This window comes from Rhipicephalus sanguineus, chromosome 1 (assembly GCF_013339695.2).
Source record: "Rhipicephalus sanguineus isolate Rsan-2018 chromosome 1, BIME_Rsan_1.4, whole genome shotgun sequence".
Lineage (NCBI taxonomy): Eukaryota > Metazoa > Arthropoda > Arachnida > Ixodida > Ixodidae > Rhipicephalus > Rhipicephalus sanguineus.
Genome location: NC_051176.1, coordinates 143,850,730 through 143,866,787, shown reverse-complemented (window position 1 = coordinate 143,866,787; position 16,058 = coordinate 143,850,730). Strand labels below are relative to the sequence as shown.

Sequence of the window (16,058 nt, the reverse complement as noted above, 5' to 3'; positions counted from 1 at the left end):
ATGCGTAATCGCAATAGTGTTTTACCATTTGCCACCTAACCCCACCACACGAGGAACGCGCCTATCGGACGTGGAAACATCGCGCCGTACTAAATTAATTAAATTCTGAGGCTTTACTTTAAAGTCCGAGACATTATCACACACACACACACACACACACACACACACACACACACACACACACACACACACACACACACACACACACACACACACACACACACACACACACGCACGCACGCACACACACACACACACACACACACACACACACACACACACACACACACACACACACAGAGAGAGAGAGAGAGAAGAGTCTAACCCCTGTATTCAGAAACGCTCCTCGACTAGAACTTGACTTGCCACCACCTTGGGCAGCGCGTTCGAAACGCGTTCGTTCTGCCTTGTCACAGCCTCAAGGCAGCGCGGTCGAAACGCGTTGAAGGCGGTGGCAAGTCAAGTTCAAGTGAAGGAGCGTTTCTGAATACAGGGTGTGGTGGACCTCAAGGTCCGCCGACTACCAGACTGTCGTTTAGAAGAACAGACGGCACGTCCGAACGAACACTTTAATGGAACATGAGGAAAGAAAAGATGGCTTGGTGCCCTCGAGCGAGCGGCAGCTCGTGAAGAGCAATCACGATGATGATTAACGGCGTCTGCTAGGCTGATGAAGACGAAGTTCCAACATCTTCCCGCGCCCAACAGATGGCGTCACTCGACTTCCAGTGGGTAGAGCATTTGAACAGGGCGGTTGATTTCTGCTCCGCCCGGCAACTGGAGAGAACAGGAGCGAACTTTTCCATCGCGTCCGTTATGTAGTCGTCTTATCCTTGCCATCACCCAAACTTGCCGAGGGCGTTGTTTGTCGCCGATAAGAACTAAGTTTCCTTCCTTCAGCAAGTCAGTGCGTTTCGCTTTGTTGACGGCGAAGTTTCTTAGTTCGACCAAATATTCCTTCTGCCAACGTTTCCAAAAGGTTTGTAAGCTTTCTTCTCGCTTCTGAAAGAGGCTGTTCAGCTGGTCTTCGCTTTTAGCATCTTTCGGTATTTCATAAGGGGGCAGAGATGTAATTCTTCGCCCCACTAGAAAACTTGCTGGGCAAAGTGGGGAGGGCTCATCAACAGCATTGTAAACAAATGTCAAAGGACGTGAATTCAGCACTGCCTCTACTTCTGTTAAAAGCGTGCTGAGCTCTGTGAAACCTACAAGTCTCCGTCCAAGCATTTTTCTCAAGCAGTTCTTCATAGAGCGTACTAATCTCTCGTAGAAGCCTCCCCACCAGGGAGCACTTGGGCACAGGAACTTCCAATGAATTTCTGATGCCGCGAAAAACGAGATTACATCCGGGTGTCGAACAGCCTTCCACAATTTCTCAAGCACCTTTGATGTTTTCATAAAGGTTCGGGCATTGTCGCTGTATATGGTTCTACAAATTCCTCTTCTCGAAATAAATCTTCTGAAGGCACACAGAAAGTTTTCCGTAGTCATGTCTTCGACCAACTCTAAGTGGATCGCCCGCGTGACACCACAAGTGAATAGTGCAATATAAGCACTCTGATGTTCACTTCCTCTGACGTATAATGGTCCAGCAAAGTCAATTCCTGTTACGAGAAAAGGTTCGGCCTTCGTACATCTGTCACTTGGTAAAGAAGGTGTTTCTTGCTGAACTGGCTTTGCTTGCATTCGCTGACACACCAGGCATTGGCGTATGACTTTCTTGACTAGTTGTCTGGCCTGTGGAACCCAAAATCGTTCACGAATCTGTATAAGCGTATCTCGCACGCCACAATGAAGAACCTTCGTATGGGCTTCTCGGATAGTCAGCGTTGTGAAATAACTGTCTCTTGGTAAAAGGATCAGATTCTGAGCTCCGTAGTTTACGCTCTGGCTGAGAGCACGACCTTGTACACGAATCAGTCCACCATTGTCCAATAGAAGCCGTAGATGTCTAACTTGGCTTAGCGATTTAACAGGCTTGTTTTCCGAAAGGTGCGTCATTTCATCGTCAAAGTGTATCTTTTGCTCGGCCCGTATCAGATACAATTCAGCTTCTTGTAGTTCTTCTGTCAGAAGCTCCTGTGATGATATGGGCACTCTTTTAAGCTTCTTCGTGTATCTCAACACCCACGCTGTGACTCGCAGAAGTCTGACGCGGGAGCTGAACCGCTCCGTGTCAATTAGTCGTTCTGATGGTGGTTTCGCGCTTACAGCATGAGTCATAGTTGTGGAAGCACATTCTGGTACTTCTCCTCGCATGTCTTGACAGGAGTCTTCTGGCCATCTTGAGGGATCGGTCCTCCATTTTGATCCATGCCACCACAGTTCTGTCTGATGTAGTTTCTCAGCTGATATACCTCTTGTCAATAAGTCTGCGGGATTTTCCTTGCCTGGGCAGAAACGCCAAAACGAGAGATCTGTAAGTTTTTGGATTTCAGCCACCCGATTTCTGACGAATGCCTTCCATGTCGTTGGTTCCTTCCGAATCCAGCAGAGCGTAATTTGTGAGTCGGACCAAATTGTTACCTTCTTGAAATGTAGGTCAGAGTTGCTTGAAAGGTAACGGTAAATGCGTGCTGCCAGCAGAGCAGACATCAACTCAAGTCGAGCCAGGGTTATTGTTTTGATTGGCGCAACCCTCGTCTTCGCAAACAGGATTGCACTACAAGCTTCGCCCTTCGAATCAAACATGGAAGCGTACGCTACTGCTCCGTATGCCGATTCGCTAGCGTCGGCAAAAATGTGTAGGTACGTCTCAAAAATCGGCCTTCGCATTCCGGCTCCCAGAAACCTAGGAACGTGGATGTCTTGGAGATGCGTTACTTCTTGACTCCATTTTAACCATGCGCCCGCCAAATGGGATGGTAACGGTTCATCCCACTCTAGATTAGCTTTCCAAAGGTCTTGCAGAAATATCTTCGCTCTCACAAGAAAGGGAGACATGAGACCTAACGGGTCATAAAACCTTGCCACAGCTTGTAGAGCAAAACGCTTGGTCACTTCATGCTGCGAAATAAAGTGCAAGATGCTCATAGGATGGAAACAGAAGCTGTCATTCTCCGTGTTCCAAGACATCCCAAGAACTTTCAGCATTCCTGGCGGCGTACAAAGGGGTTGGTCTTGTGTTACGATGGAATCTTGAAAACAGGCAGTCACTGCAGGGTCATTGCTTTTCCACTTCCTGATGTTCATAGATGCATCCTTGAATATTTTCACTATTTCTTCATGCATCCTAATAGCATCTTGTGTTGTGTCGGCTCCTATCAGAAGGTCATCCATGTACATGGATTTCTGAAGCAGGAGAGCCGTCGATTTGTAGCGGTTTTCGGCGCACCGGAAATGGTGTTGCAGGGTGGCCATCAGAAGAAAAGGGCTTGAAGTTGCTCCAAACGGCACTCTGGTCATTCTCCAGATTTCTTCTTCTGGTAATGGTTGATTTGCCTCGGGAGAATTGGCGAACCAGAGGAATCGGAGGGAATCTCTGTCCTCTTCATGTAGACCAATCTGAAGGAACGCCTTTTCCACATCTGCTGTCATAGCCACCTTGTATCTCCGGAAACGCAAGAGGAGTGTGGCTACGTCGGGGTTTAGGTTCGGACCGGATTCCAAGTTGTCGTTCAGTGATTTCGCTCCGCGTTCATGGGAGGACGCGTCAAAAACGATGCGAATCTTTGTTGTAGTCCGGTCTTCCTTGATCACGGCTCGATGCGGCATGTAGTACGGTCGGTGATCACGTGTGTAACTTGAACTGGAAACTCGTTCTGCTGAACCTTCTTCCAGATATACACGTATGGTCTTGTCATATTTTTCCAGAAGGCTGTGGTCCTTCATGAGCTTGCGCATCAAATTTCCAAGGCGTTTAGTGGCCACAGAGAAATTGTCTTCAAGTTCTACAGTTTTCTTCCAAGGAAGTCGAACTTGATAACGACCGTCCTTTGTAGTTATATTTCGTTCGAATTCTTGTAGTGTCTGTTCGCTGTCTGAGATGCTTTCTTCATCTTTGACGCCGATACTTTCCAGATTCCAAAATTGCGTGAGAGCATCTGAAACCGTGTCTTTTTCAATGCAGGTTCGAAGTACTACGGCGGTTGAGCAGTGAATCATTTTTCCTGAGATAGGTAGTGGACCTTGCACAGTCCATCCTAGTTTAGTGTGCACAGCCTTTAGATCTTTCCATCTAGTGCACACACTTCTCACATCACCGGTCACAAAACGCCAGTAGTAGTCGGACCCAACGAGCAAGGAAATGGAGTTTTCGTTTTCTCCTTTTAGACGAAGGGCTCGCGTGTCCAATCCAGTTTGTTCCATCTTCCTTGTGACTTCTTCGCTTGGAATTGGAATGTGCTCGCTACAGATGTCCTCTACTTCTAAAGCGTCGATTACAATCGGTTCCTTCTTGGCTTCTTCGAAAATGCTGACACGGACTCTTCTCATTGTTTTCTGCGTCTTGTGACCTCCGAAAACTCCAACTGTCACCGTTTCTTCTTGCTACAGCTGGCAGCCAAGTTGGCGAGATGCTTCGATGGTGATGAAGCTCTGCTGACTCCCTCCATCGAAGAGTACCCTGTAGTACCTTGAAGACATCGTGCCTGCTATCTTGGCTGTCAAGGACTGTAATAATATAACAGGGCTCGCTTGTTCCGAGAGGAGATTGACTGCTGTCGCAGAAGCCTCGTTTGCCTTCTTCCGGAAGTCCGGGTCACACATGGATGTTGCATGTCGTCGAGAGCATCTGTCGCATTTTTGTCGTCCCCTGCAGTCTCTTGCCATGTGACCTTGCTTGAGACAACGAAAGCATCGCCCGGCCTTGGCGAGAATCTGCTTCTTGACCGCCAAATTCGTTTCGTCGTCGCAGACTTCGGCACGATGCTTCGTCGACTTACAAAATAGACATGGATCAGGCTTCCCCAGCACACTTTGCAGAGACGCTGCTGACGACATAGTACGATGCCTTACTCGTCGCGGCATCTCTCCAGTTGGTTGAGGGATTTCAGGTCTTGGGGACGCACACGCCGCCAGAGTTTCTCTGCAATGAAGCTGATGTTGGAGGAACTCCAGAAGATCTTGCAGCTCTTTCTCGATTTCTGTCGTCCTGTCCTGTGGGTCCCTTTGCGCTTGCATCGTTGATACCGCAGTTGTCGTCGGCTTGTGAAGTTCATGATACTTGAGCACCAAGTCGGATGGTATGACTCGCAAGAGAATCTCCCGTAGCATGGAGCAGTATGTATTGGGGCTTGTTCCAAGCGCTTTGAGACTCCTGACATGTACTTGCACTTCGTCGTAGAGGTCTCGAAGTTCGGTGGTGCTAGAAGACGACAAGACTGGCCTGAGATCTAAGAGGCTTCGAAGATGTTCCTGAACGATAATCCTCTCGTCCCCGAAGCGTTTCTTGAGGATATCTATCGCGTCTTCATAGCACTCCCCCGTTGCCTGGAGTCCGGAAATCGCTGCAGCGGCAGTTCCAGTGACAAGCGTACTCAAATAGTTGAATTTCTCGGCAGCGCTAAGGTCGTCGTTGTTGTGCACTGCCGTCGAGAACTGCATCCAAAATCGATGCCATTTTTGTCGGTTGCCGTCGAATTTCTGCAGTTCTAGTTGCGGCAGTCTCGACCTGAAACTGACGGAAGCTTGGCTCGTCGTCGTCAAGGCTTGGCTCGTCGTCGGGCGCGAGGCTTGAGACGACTGGTTGTCCAGAATCGCAAAGCGAAGCTTTGCCGTCAATGTGACAATCTTGTCCCCATAATTGCTCGCGTCTGTCATCTCTGCCTCGATCAGCTCGTCAGGCGTCTCGTCTATTAGGCTTTCATCGATCTTCGTTATCTGTGCGTAGATCGCGTTGATTCGGTCAATTGAAACGCTGACCTGTGATGATGACAGCTCTGGTTCTCGTAGGAGGCCTTCCGCTTCTTGGACGATGCCATCCAGTTGCAAGCGCAAGCACTTGCGTCGTCGGAGTAGCCGTTCCATGGGTCAGTCGGCAGCCGGGAACTCTTCGCCAAAGGCTCAGGGGTCGCAACGCGACACCTTGAATCGATGAGGCGTCGTTCGGAAGATACCGGGTTTCGGCACCATGTGGTGGACCTCAAGGTCCGCCGACTACCAGACTGTCGTTTAGAAGAACAGACGGCACGTCCGAACGAACACTTTAATGGAACATGAAGAAAGAAAAGATGGCTTGGTGCCCTCGAGCGAGCGGCAGCTCGTGAAGAGCAATCACGATGATGATTAACGGCGTCTGCTAGGCTGATGAAGACGAAGTTCCAACACAGGGGTTAATGAGACACTGGAGCTGTTAGCTTGGCTGTTCGCCTGACATGCTAATCCAGTATACACTGATAAACACTGAACAGCACATATACCCTGTGTGTGTGTGTGTGTGTGTGTGTGTGTGTGTGTGTGTGTGTGTGTGTGTGTGTGTGTGTGTGTGTGTGTGTGTGTGTGTGTGTGTGTGTGTGTGTGTGTGTGTGTCAGTATTACAGAAACACTCACTGCAGTGCATTGCTCGCTGCTGACTTACAGCCTGCTTTCAAGGAGGTATTTCTTGCTAACTATAGGTCTAAGTATTGCGGACAACGGCGTTGAGCCCTTTCGCATGTGCTCTCGTTCGCCATGTCACCGCCTTTTGTTCGACATATTGTTAGGGTACGATTTCAAACTCCATCAGATTTCACCACGATGAACGCACACCGGACGCTTATTCTTTAAAAAAAGTTTGTTTCTCTGCTTATTCAGGCATACGCTCTCATAGTGGCTGTCTTGGACTCAGGACCGGTGACATTGCTTAGGTGTGATTGCGGCTAATGCACCTTCTTTGCACCTATTTGCAACTACCATTACAGTTAATACGGCACGAGTATCGGTTCAACTTACGTTCAATATAGCCATTACAGATAAGCGAATAGTCGAACGAAGAAGTGTCATCATCATCATCATCAGCCTGTCTACGCCCACCGCAGGGCAAAGACCTCTCCCATGTTCCGCCAATCAACCCGGTCCTGTGCTTTCTGCTGCCACGTTGTACCTGCAAACTTCTTAATCTCATCTACCCACCTAATTTTCTGTCTCCCCCTCACGCGTTTGCCATCTCTTGGAATCCAGTCAGTTACCCTTAATGACCACCGGTTATCCTGCCGACGTGCCACATGAATACGAAGAAGTGTAGTTCTTTCTTATTATCCGCCAAGCTATGAAGTTAAGAGTTTGACGAAAGTTCGACTGGTCAGGTAACACGAGAAGTTCCGGCCACTGAACAAGTAAAGGTAAAAAAAAAAAAACATACGAGACGTTTCGGTTATCAAAGAATCAAGGTGATCAAGGAATCAATGATCACACTTGATTATTCATCACACTTGATCAATGATAAAGTGTGATCAAGGAACCCACTCGTACGGGTCCCGAAACGTCACTGGTGTGTTTTTCACCTTGGTTTGGTCTCCATCATCTAAGCAAACTCCACCACAAAAGAGTTCCTATTGCGGAGAAGCCAACTTTGAAAACGGATTTTAGAGTGAAGTTTACCTATCTCTTCGTGATTTGGTGAATCTCCGTTATCATTACTCGTCTCGTCGGGAAAAGACGTCGGTGTTGGGAACACGATCACTTTCGTGAAGGTTCGCACTATAGAAGGCAGCGTATAGGGCTGACAGCGTTTCTGGCACTGTGTCAAGCTCGCTACCTTCGCAAAATACCAGGGATAACGCTTTCGGTTATCAAGGTATATGCGTCAAGGGCCGAGTTGCGCGATGCATAACGAAACTGAGGGTATGACCCAAAATGACCCGGTCGAAAATACTGAGTCTCGAATAAACCTTGTATTTGCTCAAGGTACGCCACCGCGAATGAATGCTACGAGGCGCTTTCTTTTTCAAGATGCGTCGCGCGTTTCTTGTCATGATGCGCACTTTTTCTGGCTCCTTAATCTAAGCTCCACTTTCACCGACTTCCACAGCGCGTGAGAACTGCACGATTTACTCTATGGGGCTGCGCCTTAAAGGCGTGCAGTGGTCTACAATCGTGCATTACTGCACGTAAAACATTTTCTAGTGGACGTAGCGCACGTACCTGAGCTCTTCTGAGCGACCGGTGGCAGACTGTTCTGGACGAGATGGCAGTCCCGGCAGCCAGGGTTGTCAGGCTCGCGGGCGCACATGGCAAAGCTGAGGCAGCTGATGGGCTCGCAGCGGTCGCCCTTCCAGTGGTAGCCTGCCGCGCAGGCTGAGCACAGGGGTCCCCGATGTCCCGGCAGGCAGGAGCGGCACGAGACGCTTTCGCTTCCGGTACCTGCCTCGCACTCGCCGGTCGATGTGGCGTTGCTGCAGGGGCAGGCGGCGCACCGCTTGCCCACTCGGAAAAAGCCGCTGGCGCACGACTCGCACCAGCGGCCCGAGTAGCTCGGGAAGCAACTGCACGCCACGTCCTGCAGCGCCGACCGCGTGCACGCCACCATGCCTTCCTCGCTGCAGTTGCACTCTGCACGGCAAAAGACGGTGATCCTTGAAACTATCCGTTTACGACTAAAGACCACAGAAACGGACACGCCAACCTATGCGTATTCATTCTATCCATCTCTCCTCGTATTTTGATACCAATCGCAAGGCAGCGTATATATATAGGGTGTCGCAGCTAGCGTTAGCCACGCTGTTCGTTTATTATTGCGATAGCAATTATATGAACACTATCGGCGTGTTTTTGCCGTCGCCGTCATGTTTCGTACAAAGCCCAAATAGATGTCCCGCGCAACGTATGTTCTACACGACAGTAAAAGCGCGCGAGCGCTGGGGACGAACGCGGATGAAGGAGAGATGAAATGAGCCGGCTATCTCCGACGCACGAATGGCATATGCGGTAACATCGCCCCGCGTTCGAGGCCTGCCATCGATGGCTCCTCAAGCCGATAAGAAACGCCCCGCCCGTCTTTCGTAGTGGGAAGGAGCATGAAGGGGCACCGGTGGAGGGTGTGGAGGCTGCGTCGCTCGAGCAGCCCCCTGCAGTAACTGCGAACATTGATCATAAGGGCGCGGTCGCGAGAGCTGGCGCGCGCGTTATCTCGACAGGCTCGTATAAGTGTTGCGCTCGCTCCGCTTACTTCGTGTTGAGACGACAGACAGCACGAAAACAGCTTTGCTCCCTGGAGCGGCCGTATTCGCTTTCGTAAAGTTGCGCGAGATCAGATCCTAAAGGAGTTAGCCGCAGCCTTACTTCGTGTAACATTCCAATTTGTCGCTATTGCACTCATTGCTTCGCCCTTGCGGCGAAACTATAATTTCATTTTTAATTTCTTTATTCATAGACAAGTAGTTAGCACACAACAATTGCGCTGGGAGAAGAAGACAGATGCCCGAACTAGCTATCATGACCATATATTGTGCCAGATTCTCATTACTATTATTTTTGGCTAACACAAGTCGGGACAGCTCGTATATCTATGACATGTATACTTAAAACCCCCTATATTCAACACAGTGTAGCAAAACGCACGCACCCCTCCTTAGGACCTACACACCCACAATATAGAGGTAGAGTGGGTTCTATGAAAGTGCAAGTACGCGAGCACGAACAATAATGATACAAAACCGAGTACAACCTGCACTTGCGGGCATTACGCGCCACTACAAACATCAGACAGAAACACTCCGTTAGCGCAGTATGTCTTCGCCGCTGTGTCTGGCGGCAGCGGAGTTCCTGGATTCCGCGTGCGAAAGACAATAATTCGATCATCGGCTAAGGCGAACCGGGACACAGCGAGGTGGCCACGCGACGCCCCATTGAGCCTTCACAGCGTCATTCCGCGCCTAGCCGCGGGCAATGGACCGGTGATTATTGCTTTTCCGGACGAACCACTGTCGGGGCTATCGAACGGGGCGTTGGACGAACAGCGGTTGTTTCTCGGGCTCTTGCGCAAATGGTTTACCAGGGAGAACCGGTCGAACCACAGTTTGGCTTAATAGTAACAATGATAATAAACTTATTCTAGCACATATACTGTTACTGTGATAATAAGGAAGAAAGAGAATGCAACCACTCAAAAGACGACGTATAATCAACACAGCCTGGCTGGTCTCCCCTGTGTGTTCGTCAACTCTGTTTCTGTTTAAATACATCGCACTTGCACTCGCTACACGTAACAATTATAACTGAATACAAAAAGTAATGCTCAACTGCTAAAATAAGCGAGCAATACTTAGGAAGAAAAGATGCATAGCACGTAGGAGTCCGGAATAAAGAATACCAGGAGAGCTATTACACACCACAATTCTTGCATGTTTCTGTCATCTGTGGGAAACTGAATGTTGCTTCCATGTCGATTTTTAATGGCTACCTAATGCGGTGCACTATCGCTAAGCCTCAAGGAGACAGGCTTCGACGATCAAGAATGATGGGATCGGAGAACTCCCGAATTTTTGCCATGTTTGCACAACTGATCTCTGTTAAGGCGATAGCGTAAAGACACGTTCACACCGAGCGCGGATCCGGAAAGCGGACGCGGATTATCCGCAAAAGCGGAAAACCCGCGGCGGCTTGCCCGGATCGCTCCTGGACCGATTTTCTCCGCGCGGAAAAGTTGGCCGCTTTGGCAATAGCCAATGAGGGCCCGAGACGCGAGCGCGCAGTATCGCGTAGTGCCGCCACGGTGCATTTCTCCGCCCCCGCGGCGGAGCGGGCAGAAGGCAACGCGGTCGGTCTGAACAGCCGCGCGCCCTCGCTGCCTCTCCGCTTTGAAAATACGCTTGCCCGCTAGCAATACACGCGTTCGGTGTGAACGTGCCTTTAAAGAGCTCGTGTCGCAGAAATTCCGTTGTCGGTGGGGTCGGCTGCGTCGTCATTGGTTGCGAGTGAAAAATCAGCGTTGTCTGTGAGAGAAAATTCGAGGTAGATGCAAATAAAGAAACTGTAGAATATCTTCGTTTAGAGTGGGACCGCGATTCGAACCTGCGACCCCGCGCTCCGTGGCGCGAAGCGTTTGCTCGCTCGGCCACCACGCATACATCCTCCAGCTTGTTGAAGGCGAGCTACAGTTGAACCGCTCAATAACCAAAGCCCCCAAGAACGAAATTCTCGCGGGAACGATGAAATTTGGCGTTCCCGGCGAACGTCCATATAGAGTTCAATGCATTTGTCCCCTCTCGACAGCGAAGATATTTTGAAAAGCACTCCCGCAATAACGGAATTTTCAGGTAGTGATCCGCAAATTTTTTTGCAACCCATGAGCTAGTTGGAAAGCCAGAAGTTTGAAAATTGCAGCACCGCTCATTCGACGAGTCGGGCACAAACATTTCCGCTAACAAGCATCGGTGCGACCATTGCTGTTTACGATCGGTCCGATGATGGTGATAGCAACAAGACGACTTTTTTTTTTCGCTGAGAACAGTTTTTTGCTAACGCCTCTGTAGGCAACTACTTCGGCACATGACGTCAAATGACGACACTCACAAAATTGACGTCATACTCATGCCGACAGACATTCTGTAGACTGCCTAACTGCTTGCTGCCGCGCGTCTCTCTTTGTGCACGCCGAGATCTCCCGCACTTTGTTTACGTCCAGTGTTGTTTGGTCTTTCGGAAGGATGCCGCCTCCTATTAAAAAGCGTGCCAAAAAGAGACCCAACATGATACCCTTGTCCGGAAGCCTTCTGCAGCAGAAGGCTATTGAATTCGCGTGCATTCTCGAGCACAACCACTTCAAGGCGAGTGGCGGATGGCTAAGCCGATTCAAAGCGCGGCACAGCATGTTGTGCGAAGTAATTGGCGTGCGCATTTCTCTATTTTCGCGACAACGAAATTCTCACGAGAACAAAAAAAAATCGCTTTCCCGGCGATTTCGTTATTGGGGGGTTCGACGTATTTATATACGCCATTTAGCGTTGGTGGTACGCACATCTAGGAGGCTCTTCAGCGGCTTGACAGAAATCTCGCGAGATGGCGCAAAGGGCCCATGGGCGCCAACGGGCGCGCTTTCTGTGTTCCGTCGCACCGCATGCATGGATATAGGAGCCAGCGAGCATCCGCACTTTGGCTTTCCTTGCGGCACGGTTTAGGTGTCCACCGAGAAGCGAAGTTAGGCTAGCGATTAGGAAGGCGATACGAACATGGCACGATTACGCTATCGCGTTCAACTCTTGAAAGCGAAGCTCAAGCGTCCTCCAAGTTTTTTGCGTTTTCCTTCCGTCATGAGGAATGAATGCAAACATCTCGTCACGGTTTGCAGTTTGCTTCTAGTTTTGCTTAAAACGCGAAACTGGAAATACCGAGATCAAAATAACGACAAACACTGCTCACTCGAACACGTCACAAGTGTATACTACCTGTGTTACTTGTGCCGTCTGAGCGAATGGTCGTCAGTGTCGCATGTCCTGATAAGTTATTTTTACCGCATGGCGCTCGCGTCTCTTGTAATCTGGCTTCTCCTTTATGCGGGGACCACAGTGAGGTGGGCGTGTTTACGCGATTGTACCAGAGGTGGCTCTAGGGTTACCACTCTGGCGTTACCCATATGCTATCTTTAGGTAAATGTAGCATATACAGTGACTGTAACAGTAAGGTTGCGCGGGCGCCACCAACGTTTACAGATACGTTAAACCCCACTACGATCGCGTTTCCTTCTCTTTAGTTGGGCAGCGGCGAGGCGCACGGTCCGTACGCGCCATGACGGGGACCTGAGCAGTAGTGTCCCGCTGACGCCTCCCCTTTCCCAAGAATGCGCCTGATAACGCGAGACATCACCCGCGAACGATATAAGCAACGCCTATACAGTATTGCCGGCAATTTCCGTCGCACGGAGGGCGCATGCAATAACATCATCCCACGTGCGAGGCCTGCCGCAGCGAGGAAACGCCCCACCCGTCTTTCCTCGGGCGCAGGAGCATGGGGGAGGGGGCTGCGTTGCTCCAGCAGCAAGTGTGAACTTTGATCATAAGGGCGCGGTGCTGAGCGCTGGCACGCGCGCCATCTCGGCAGACATCTCCAAACGGCTCGTATACCCTCCTACGCGCTGTGCTCTCAATGCTTCGCATTGAGATAACAGTCTGCACGGAAACCGCTCCGCTTTCCTCCCTGGAGTGGGCGTATTCTCATCCACCAGCGTTTTACAGCGGAGCTGTTAAAGTGGAGCTCAAACGGGCGAACTTTCGTCCAGCAGGCAAGTTTAACTGCGCGAAGAAGACAACATGCAAGAACACAGAAACACGCACACACACGCGGCGCATAAGTATGACATATTGTTGGGCTAGCTGGTTGATAGATTCAGCAGGCAAGTTTAACTGCGCGAAGAAGACAACACGTAAGAACACAGAAACACGCACACACACGCGGCGCATAACTATGGCATGTTGTTGGGCTAGCTGGTTGATAGATTCAGCAGGCAAGTTTAACTGCGCGAAGAAGACAACACGCAAGAACACAGAAACACGCACACACACGCGGCGCATAAGTATGGCATGTTGTTGGGCTAGCTGGTTGATAGATTCAGCAGGCAAGTTTAACTGCGCGAAGAAGACAACACGTAAGAACACAGAAACACGCACACACACGCGGCGCATAAGTATGGCATGTTGTTGGGCTAGCTGGTTGATAGATTCAGCAGGCAAGTTTAACTGCGCGAAGAAGACAACACGTAAGAACACAGAAACACGGACACACACGCGGCGCATAACTATGGCATTTTGTTGGGCTAGCTGGTTGATAGATTCAGCAGGCAAGTTTAACTGCGCGAAGACAACACGTAAGGACACAGAAACGCGCGCACATGCGATGCGCTTCGTGTGTGTGCGTGTTTCTGTGTTCTTACGTGTTGTCTTCGCGATGTTTAAACTTGTCTGCTGCATCTATGAACTAACAAGCCCAAGAACGTGCCATACTGAAGTATCGTGTGCAGCCTAGCGAACGAGGGTGAGGAGGAGGGGAGAGGGAAAAACATGGCATAGTCATGTACAGTATAGTATAGCAAGGGGTGGGAAAGAGAAGTGAGGGTGAGGAGGATGGAAAGAGGATTTAGTATAGTACAGCTGAGGCGAGTGGAGGAGAGAGGCGAGTTGAAGGTTGGAGGCAGGTGGTGAAGCGGAGGAGCAGCGGCGCATGTAGTAGGACGGAGAAGCTGCTAATAGATGCGGGGAGGAGGAAGGGGCGAGAAAGGGAAGTGAGGGTGAGGAGGATGAGAAGGAGGTGGTAGGGAGGGTAGAGCATGGCATAGTCATGTATAGTACAGTGTAGCAAGGGGGTGGTAAAGGGAAGTGAGAGTGAGGAGGAGTGATGTGAGGGTGAGGATGAATGGAGAGGGTAAAAGCATAGAGAAGTGAGGGTGGTGATGATGGAAAGGAGGAGGGGGATAAAGTACGGCATTGCATAGCCATGTATATTATAGTGTAGCTATGGGGCTGGAAAGGAAAGTGAGGGTGAGTAGGAATGATGTGAGTGTGAGGAGGAGTGCGAGGAGGGTAGTATAGCAAGTGCGTGAAAAAAAAATGAGAGTGAACAGGAGTGATGTGAGGGGAGTGGCTAAAAGCATAGAGAAGTGAGGGCGAGAATTATGGAAAGAAAGAGGGGAAGAGGGTGCAGCATAGCATAGCCATGTATCGTATAGAATGCCTAAAGGGTGGGAAAGGTATGTGAGGGTGAGGAGGAAGGTGAAGAGAGGGGGAGAGGGTAAAAGCATAGCATAGCCATGAAAAGTAAGTATAACAAGGGGGTGGGAAAGGGAAGTTAAGATGAGGAGGAGAGAAAGCAGGAGGGGATAAGATATAGCATAGCATAGCTATGTATGGTATGAGGTGGAAAATGGAAGGAGTGAGGTGGAGGGAAAGGAGGAGGGAGATTATAGCATCGTATAGCGGAGGCGAGTTGAGGGGGGAGGCGAGTTGCAGGTTGGAGACATGCAGGTGGTGGAACGGAGAAGAGGTTTCATCAGTGCTAAAGCATGCCCATGTTCACCTAGCTTTTCATCACTTTGCGTTTCATCGCTGAGGCTTCTACTCAGCTCCGCTGTATATGGGCCTTTACGACGTTAAATCAGTTAAAGCTACACGTAAAATGTAGAGTTACGCGAGATCGGATCCAAAAGAGTTAGCTGCTTGCCGGTTTTTGTGTTAGTTATCAAACTGTAGACAAGTCTTTTATTTCTGCGGTTTTGGTTTCGTTCCGCACGCACCAGCTGTATCGAGCCGCTAAGCGTGCTGCTTTCTCTGGGGAGAGTGTTGGGGTGCAGCGCAAAGCAGTCAAGCAGCGCCTGCGTTGTTGAAAGTGGCTGAAGTACACGGTGTCTCTGGATCTACTGCGACACTGCGGCTTTGCCGGTTGAAGTATTTTCTTAAAATGAATGCAACCGTCCGCGTCGAGAAAAACAAGCGCACGCAACTCCAGGCCTCCCTTGGGCCTGCCACGTATGAGAGGCGCCACAGGTCGCGCTAGGGATGTGTCGCACTACAGACGGGCGCTCGCAGCGCAAATCTAGGACGCGACAGCTGCCGGCGTGCGCGCTTCAGATGAAGCAGTATGTCAGCATAGAATATACTAGAAAAAGACACAAGAATCTGGCTGACGCCTGAGCCACTGAAGAAGCATCGGTTGAATACGCAACAATTCCTGTAATATAGAGCAAACGCCTACTATCTGCGAAAGAAAGCTTGCTGATTTCGCAGAAAGATAGTCATAGCAGACGCTGCGTTTAGTGTTTCTCTCACAGACGCCACACATGACACTCGATATAGTATTATTATTTCCATAAAAAGATAATGCGTACTTTTGAGAAAAAATAAAGAAAAACACGCACGTGCTTCTGAAACTCGGAGCAGTTTCGTGCGCGGAGCACGAGATCGGTTAATACTGATGCAAAACGAAAGCCATACTTGTCTTTATTCTTCCAAGCAGTGTCTTTGAATGTCGGACGTGATTTTTTTTTTTTTTCACCAATGTGCACGACTTGGTCTGTGAACTCTTAAAATTGCTTTATGTTTGCCAGTGCCACGTGGATGTCACTTTCTTGTGAAATATTGTTTCGGCATTCACAGCTCTGCTTTTCGGCTGCCTAGATTCAACGTTCAACGACTTGGCGTCTCCAACCTTCGCAA

The 16,058-nt window shown here is 49.8% G+C and overlaps 1 protein-coding gene across 1 annotated transcript in view; it reads right to left on the bottom strand.

Moving 5' to 3' along the window:
- Positions 1-16,058, bottom strand: part of LOC119399360 (multiple epidermal growth factor-like domains protein 9) — a 166,682-nt gene that overhangs the window by 36,381 nt on the left and 114,243 nt on the right. The window contains exon 4 of the mRNA XM_037666178.2: positions 8,062-8,469. Within this exon, the coding sequence (XP_037522106.1) occupies positions 8,062-8,469 (408 nt within the window). The remainder of the gene's footprint in view (positions 1-8,061; positions 8,470-16,058) is intronic.